General features: G+C 44.3%; 1 protein-coding gene across 2 annotated transcripts in view; it reads right to left on the bottom strand.

Moving 5' to 3' along the window:
- Window positions 1–395: 395 nt before the first annotated feature.
- Window positions 396–7,825, bottom strand: part of LOC126555981 (muscarinic acetylcholine receptor DM1) — a 31,216-nt gene continuing 23,786 nt past the window's right edge. The window contains exons 2-4 of one of the 2 annotated variants that reach the window (XM_050211135.1): window positions 3,961–4,141; window positions 3,609–3,796; window positions 396–1,212 (exon numbers count right to left, since the gene is read on the bottom strand). In XM_050211135.1, the coding sequence (XP_050067092.1) occupies window positions 396–1,212; window positions 3,609–3,796; window positions 3,961–4,141 (1,186 nt within the window). The remainder of the gene's footprint in view (window positions 1,213–3,608; window positions 3,797–3,960; window positions 4,142–7,825) is intronic. The other variant, XM_050211136.1, reaches the window with a different exon arrangement.

Below are 7,825 nucleotides of genomic sequence, written 5' to 3'. Positions count from 1 at the left end.
GAAAGCAAAAACAAACAAAGCATTGAAGGCAGAAAGTTTAATTGCTTAACAGTGGAGCAACGGTGATTTGAACTTAAAATTTGGTATGTCAAAAATTTGTTGACAGTTTGCAGGGGAGAATTTTCTGCTGTTATACGGTGAGAAAAGTGAAGCTGTTATACATATTATATCGTTTTTGCGTAGCAAACAATCACGAGACGAATATTCCATTTAAAAAAGACCTTCCTCCTATTAATTTTACCTCCTCTTCGAATTCATCAGTTAATGCAACTAACCAATTCCCAGTTATCCCAGGACACTTAACCAACTAACTAGATCCCTTCAACAAAACCCCAACATCTGCTCGAACCCAGGAAATGCCGCGAATGTTTTTGGTCAATCTCAAGTGTGCGCCCTTAATTGTACACACCGCGTGTCATCGCTTCCCGGTTGCGCGTGTGCCACTTGCACGTCAGTATGCGCACATAGGTCCGCCGGAACGAAGCATTGCACAGCGCGTAACAGACCGGATTGATGGTCGAGTTGATGTAGCAGAGGGCGTAGAAAAAGTCCCACAGCTCCTGGGGAATGCATTTGGCGCACGCGGTCAGCGGTTTCAGCAGCACCAGAATGTTGTACGGCGTCCAGGTAATGATGAAGCTCAGCAGGATAGCGGACAGCGTTTTGGCCGCCTTCGTTTCCTGTCGCTTTTCTTGCGATTTTTTCTTCTTCTTCACCTGGCGGGCCGTTTGCGCGAGGTTAGCTTGGTGCAGTTGCTGCTGCTGCTTCGACAGCGGTTTCGAGATGATTTTCGCCGACAGCGGTAACCGGAAGTCGGTGGTTGCGGTCGATTGGCGCCGGGTCGCCACCGGTATGATGTAGTCGGAATCGCGCGACGGCAGCGGACGTCTCGGTGGTACCGTCATCGACATCGGCACGTCGTCCTGTATCATCTTGATCGAGGGGGCCCGTTCGTCGCCCGATCCACCCTCGGGCGGTAGCCGTATGAGGATGGTGTACACCGAATCTTGGCTGACCGAGCGCGATCCCAAGCGATTGCTGTTCGGGAGGGAGCGTGAGTCCCGCGCACCGTGCATATCTTGAAGGTGGGCCAACGGTGGCAGCGCAGGCCTTATCGGGGTCGGTGAAATGTCCGGAATCATGCTGACAACGTTACTGCGACCGCCACTACCGGCCACGTATGGATCGCGAATCACATTCAGTGAGGTGCATCTGCAACGACAGGACAACAAATTGCTTTAGAAGAGAGGGTGCAATCTGACCGACGGACGCAGAACAAAAATACACAACAGTGAGTTGGCTGGGAATTTGCGGGATAAGATACAACAGGAACAGGTGAGCTTTATCGTCGCTAAGCGTTCGCTCAACCCACCCGCCCGGAAACATCTTACCCCGCTTAGCCTCACACAAACACAGGTAAATGCTTGCAAAACTTTGAATGCTAACGCAAACACGAACAAACTAGCGCAGTGTGATGAATGCATAAAGGCGAATGAAACACATCGTTCCACAATGTGTCCGGCAGCTTTTTCTCGATGATTGTTGGTGCACATGGTGGCGCTAGATGGGTGAGTGTGTGTATGTGTGTGAAAAATGCACCAGAACATTCTGACTCCATACATGCCTCTCCTCCTCCTCCTCCTCCTCCTCCTCTCTCTCTCTCTATCTCTATGCGTACCGTGACAAAAAAAAAGGAAAAAAAAGATCGGACACTACAAAACACATCAATGGCACGCACACTAAAAACGCAGGATAACGCGATACAAGTACTAAACCATAACACCATCAGCGAAAGAAATGGCCAGTTCCCGATGGAATGGCCACTGGGATAGCATTTGATGACGTTTGATTGACGACACACGATGCTCGTTATGATGGTAATGGCGCATGGGATGATTGGGTTTCAGTGCTGTTGTAGCGCGCATGGTGCACGAGTGAGCCATGAATACGGTGCGTCGGTCGGCCCATCGAACTGGAAGGATTCGTTTCCGTGAACGGTGGTGGTTTGGTTTAATCAAGGATCGATGAATAATTTATTTTTAGTAATGCAAACAGCAAAACGCCACGCCTTTTTATTGTGCTTTTGGTATGCGAGTGTGAGCGAGTGTTCCCCCCTTAGCAGGAAAATGAAAGCTTTTGCATCACAAATACGCCGTGAAGTATGCAACTCGTATCACTACTGGCCTAGTGTATTTTTCTTCGAAATAAACCATTGCACAATGTTTTACCTTTTTAATTATTTTACTAGTTATTATTATTAATTAATTATTAAATTATTTTACTTTACTAGAAGTTTCTCACTTACTCTCACTCTAATTCGAACGTATAGCTAGCAATACTTGTAGAATATTTCATTCGTTTTACTAATTTACAGGGTATAAGGAGCTTTTGAGACGCTTTCCTAAATATTTGTGGCTTTGTTCTACAATATTTTTGATATTGTAATATTTTATTAAAAACCTTATTTCTGTTTAGAAAAATTACTGAACAATTTCCTATGCTAAAACTAAAGTAAATTTATCTGAAATGTTAATTTGATTTTATATGACATACAGGAATGTTCTGTCTTCAATAGTGTATTTTTTTATTTCTTTAAACTAGTAGAAGAAAGGCGTTTAATTTAATTATTTTCAACAAATGAAAAATGTTCAATCATTTCTATAAGGTTTGGAATTTTTTGGCAAAAAGCAAAAAAAGCTTCGAAAAATATTAAAACGAATTTAATACCAACCGAAAATAATTTAAAAATTGTGGCGCGATCACAAATACATGGGAAACCCGTTAAAAACGGGAAGAAAACTGACCTTCATAAAAATTTCCAGACTCCAATCGATTCTGCCAGAAACCAGGCACTTTAAAATATTTAAAAATCAACATCCAAATCTAAGAACAAACGGCGTGCTGTAGATTTTATTCAAACCCAGCCTAAAAACTTGGCGCACCCACAAGATCCGTTCTTCCCCAGGGCCTGCGGTTGAAAGCCATTTTCTCTCGCTTTTCGTTTGCCAGCTACAGCTAACCTGATTACTTAAACCATGCCATCCTTCCTTCAACGAATCCTTCACCCGCCCGTACGGCAAAACAAACACACCGGAAAATAAACCAAACACATCGAACCGGAGCAACAAAGCGTTGCCATGCGAAAAAGCCGGGTCGAGCTATGGGTTGCAGCCTTCCATGGTCCATAGCTCAACGCGGTTTGAAAAATGCTTAAGAAACCTTATGAACGCTACTTATTGCAGGACATTGGGAGAAAAGATGGAACGGTCTAAAATTAAGCAGGAACGGAATCAGAATCAGAAAAATAACTTTCTTTATATCTGCAAGCAAAATCACAAAGCACGGAAGGGGATAAACAATGAGAATGTTCGTTGTATGGCGAACTCATGACAGAGCAGTGTGAGGTGTGATAGAGTGATAGAGAGGGTAGGCTAGTGGACAAAATAAAAACAGAAACGAAACTAGCTTATCAGCTTTGCACAGCACACAGCTCTAGGATGGAACATGGAAACATAAAACATTCGGCTTGGCAGGTTTTTTTTTTTTTGGCTTAAGAAATTGATTGTATTATAGAAAAAAGAAAGGTTCGGAGACCGAGCTTCCTCTACCTGGTGACTGAGCTTGGTAGGGGAGTTTCTATGGATACAGGTGTTGCATACCCTAAGTCCGACGGTTCCTCGACGTCATACCCGTAGTCGTCGGAGTCCTCGCGCCCGGAATGCCACCACGCAATGCACCACTCCTTGATGCCTCCGAAGAAGGTGGTCGGCTTTTTCGGGACTCCGTTCATAGTGATCTGCAAGTTTTAGCAAACAGAAAAGACATCGATTTTCGAACAGACAAGATGTTACGGGGGTAGGGGAAGTCCATGTTGAGGGTCCGTTGCCGACGATGAGACGGTCGATAGTGGATTCTTCCGATCGATCGGTTTGCTTGGGGATGAGCTGCCAAATTACTTACGCTTGAACGTCGGGACAACATGCCATGTCCGTAGGCACCGTCCGGAAGGACGGCATTGGTCATGTAGACGCTTTCCGCATCCGCCGAAGACTCACTGCGCGGCCTTCGCCAACCGTCCGGATCGGCAACACTGGCGGGCAGCACGTGACCTCCAGAATGGTTGACGGCTGTGTTTTCATCGCTGCAATGAAAGGGAGTGAAAGAAACATACGAGAGCTGTAAGGTTTCCATTCAAATTGCACTATCGAAAATTAAACAGGCTTTGTTGTAAAGTACACCTCAAGCTTTAACTGTTCTGCTCGTGAAGTGCTGAGTAGTGTTGGGAACTTTGGAGTGAATAAATGAAACTCCGACGTGTTGAAATCGGAGGTACTCCTGAAAAAATCAGGAATCAACTCCGGAGTTTATTCCGGATTAATAAGGAATTTTCTCCATAGTAATCTGGAGTGCAGTAAATACAGTAGAAAACTAAAAGAAACTTCTATCAAACTTTGGCTGGGACGTTGATCATGAAGCAAAAACAGAATAAACTAAATGGGTTTAAAGTACTGTTCGTTTGGAATTTGGTCACTCTATGTTATGTAGAGTAGAGACCCCAGTGATATATGGAATTTTTCGACACCTGTGATTAGGTATTGGAGCACTCTTCCCTCTTATGGAGTGGTTTTGGCATGATCGTTCTTGTTTCAGTTATTATTAACGATGGAGCTGCAACGTCGACAATTAATTGGGCAACACCCACTTAGAAAATTCAACTTGATCCCGGAGAAAAATAGGAAAATTCCTTAAAAACGCCTCTTTTACTTTTAGTTTCGAAAACGTCAAAGCGTGGCTGAACTGGAAGATGTTGAGAGCGCCACAGGCTAACCTTGGACTTTCGGATGGGGATATTGCAAAAAATGCGGTGCAGCATAAGTACCGTCAGAACAATCGGATTGAGTGCAGACTGCAGAGGTCTTTTCGTGCCTCAAAGCCACCAAACAGAACTCTGAAGAATAATTACATCGCCAAAATACGTGCTAAAAAAATTGTAAAACCGGATTCTAACGATGTACACGGGTTGCGTTCCTATGGATGACGAAACGTATCATGGGATCATGCGAGTAAAACCCCGCCCCGTGCCGCATTCAACATCCTGTAGAACTTGCGAGTTTCCCCCGACTAGGATAACTGTTGCATCAGTTGCTCGTCCGACTCTTCGAAATTCCGCTTCTTGTCCTGGAAGCGCCGGATTTGTTGCCTCCTCAGTCGTCTGTAGTGTTCCACGTTCTGCCGAGACTTGCGCTGGAGCATGCGAGTACGTGCTGCGTTCTTCGCAGCTAGTGCTCGCCTGCACTCATCATATATCCGAGAAGTGCCTTCCATGGATGAGAACTTGGTCGATCTGGGAATATGTCTGCTGTGGTGATCTCCAGGTGTAACTGAAGCGAGGTGCGTGCTGGAAGAAGGTGCTGCGAATGGTCATGCGCTTGGAGGAGGCGAAGTTCACGAGCCGAAGCCCGTTATCGTTCGGATGACTCCAAAAATTGTATGACCAGGTTCTAACGAGGTAGGTGGGTTGTGTTCTTATGGATGACGAAACGTATATAAAAATTTGAGGCAGGATTCTGACCAAAAATTGAATGATGCGGGGGCACGTGGCGATGATCCGAACAAATATAAGTTCGTTTTTGCTGACAAATTCGCCCTCATACTCATGGTATTGCAAGCCATCTGCAGCAATGGGCACAAAACACTGGTTTTTATAACAAATCAATCTATGAACACGACAGTTCATGAAGATCATCGCTTGGAAAAGTGTGTTTTGCTTTTTAATAAAGCTCACAAAGGCCCTTTGAAGCTCGTTGTTCGGCGGCTTATGAGAGGTATCAAAAGAAAGTTGCTTCAATTTATCCGTACATAAACAAATATTTTTTCCTTGAATTTTGTAATAAAAGAACAATACAAAACCTTTCGTTTGTTGAAAAAATTATATTTTTACGTTAAAAATTTGAAGACTGGGGCCGCTGTCGCCTACACCACTGAGCCGCCCCGGCAATAATACTTTATTACCAATAAATTAAAAAAATGGTGCTACAGAACATTTTTTTGTTGTTGTTTGGGCAACGACAGTGATTTCGCTAACGATTTTGAATCCGAAGCTACCACCAATTGATTCCGCAGAGCACTCCGCATTGCTCCGGAGCATATTCTGGATTGCTCCGAAGTTACTCCGGCGTTATTCCGGAATTTACCCATCACTAGTGCTGAGCTTACAGCACAGCCAAGATCGAATCGCTGTGTATTCCGGTGGATACAAGATTGTAACATAGACTCCATTAAATTGCTCGGTTGACCTAGTTCCTGCCAACGCACAGGTATAGAAAACTGGACAATGATTGTGAACTGCATTGTTCGAAGCATTATGGCGCTGGTAAGTTTTCAGCAATGCTTTCATGGGCAATTTTAGAGATGGCATTTTGAACCAATCTAAATGATGAACAAAGACAAACTGATTGAATATTTTTGTTCTAAAAATCGTGTTTAAGTATAATGTGTTTAAATGTGTAAGCTTTTACGCTATCAATATTACTTAATTTATATTGTTTTAAATTCACAAACCTGGATCTATACATCGACAAAAGTCGATAAAACATTCCCGCTTTTTAATGCTTCAAACCGAATCCCGCATTCACCATTTGATGAAAGCGGAGGAGATCCTTTGCAATAACATAAACTACCTCCGAGGATAACTCTTGCATTAACCGCTATTGTTGCCAAATAAACACCACGTTAATCGGCGTACCTCAATTCATCCACGAAACCATTTTCATCTGCTTTTCGTAAATCGGGTCGGGCTCGTAAATTTGTTTTCGCTTGTTCCAGGGTTCAATCCAACATTGAGAAAATAAAAGCCAGACAGACAGAGAGAGAAAGAGACTGAATTTCCTCATCTTTATTCCCATCATTGCAGTCCCGAAGCCAAGTGGATTTAATAAAACCTAAAAGAAATGAAACTAAAAACATAACGTAAAATCCTATTTGCAACCGATTCAACAGAATGATGGAACGTTGAATCCTTCTTCATCCATAACCCGCACACACACACACACGGGTACAAACATACCATCCATAACCATCCCTAACCTCACCTCTTCCGTTTGATAGGGGTGCACAGCACAGAGCTGAGGGCTGCCCGATACGGTTCGGAGAGAGTTTAAATCACTCGACCGCAAAACTGGGTCTTCGAGGTTTCCCCTAAAACGTACGGCCAAAAAGCAATGCTGCTCCCTTCGCACAAAAGTGGACCCCGATGGGTTTTGCAGAATTCGGGCTCGTGAGCGGCCTTAGTTGGCGTATCCGTTACCCACGGATACCCGGGCTTACTAAAGCCGAACCGGCATCATATCTTGTAGTGCCATTCCCCGACCTTTCCCGCCGCTTGATCTTTGCCGCTCGGATGGGATTCCATTTTCAAATGCCATCGAAAACAACACCACCCCAATCCCAACCACCAATGGAGGGGAAGGGGGGGGGGGGCGTACGCCTCGCTGGTTTCGGTTTTTGTCGAAGGTTTCCCCGAAACAAAGCATCATCCTTATGCCGTGGTTAAACCTTTGGTTCGCCCTTGTCGACACTGGATTGCAAATTCCAGCATTTATCCATCCTTAGTTGTTGCTCGTCTTCAAAATTGCCCAGCCGAACGTGTGCGTGTGTGTGTTTTTGAACTGAAGAGATTGGAGTGGCCTATTGGATGGCCCCGTTCCAGGAACGGCAAGCTAGTGATCTAGTGGGCAGCATGTTTTATTTTCAATTTTTCAACCCACACTCACCCTTTTCGAAATGTCTTGAAGTGGGTTAACGGAAAACACTGATCCAAAAAGGT

This window comes from Anopheles maculipalpis, chromosome 2RL, assembly GCF_943734695.1.
Source record: "Anopheles maculipalpis chromosome 2RL, idAnoMacuDA_375_x, whole genome shotgun sequence".
Classification (NCBI taxonomy): domain Eukaryota; kingdom Metazoa; phylum Arthropoda; class Insecta; order Diptera; family Culicidae; genus Anopheles; species Anopheles maculipalpis.
The sequence above is the reverse complement of the archived record's forward strand: the minus strand, read 5'-3'. Positions and strand labels throughout refer to the sequence as shown.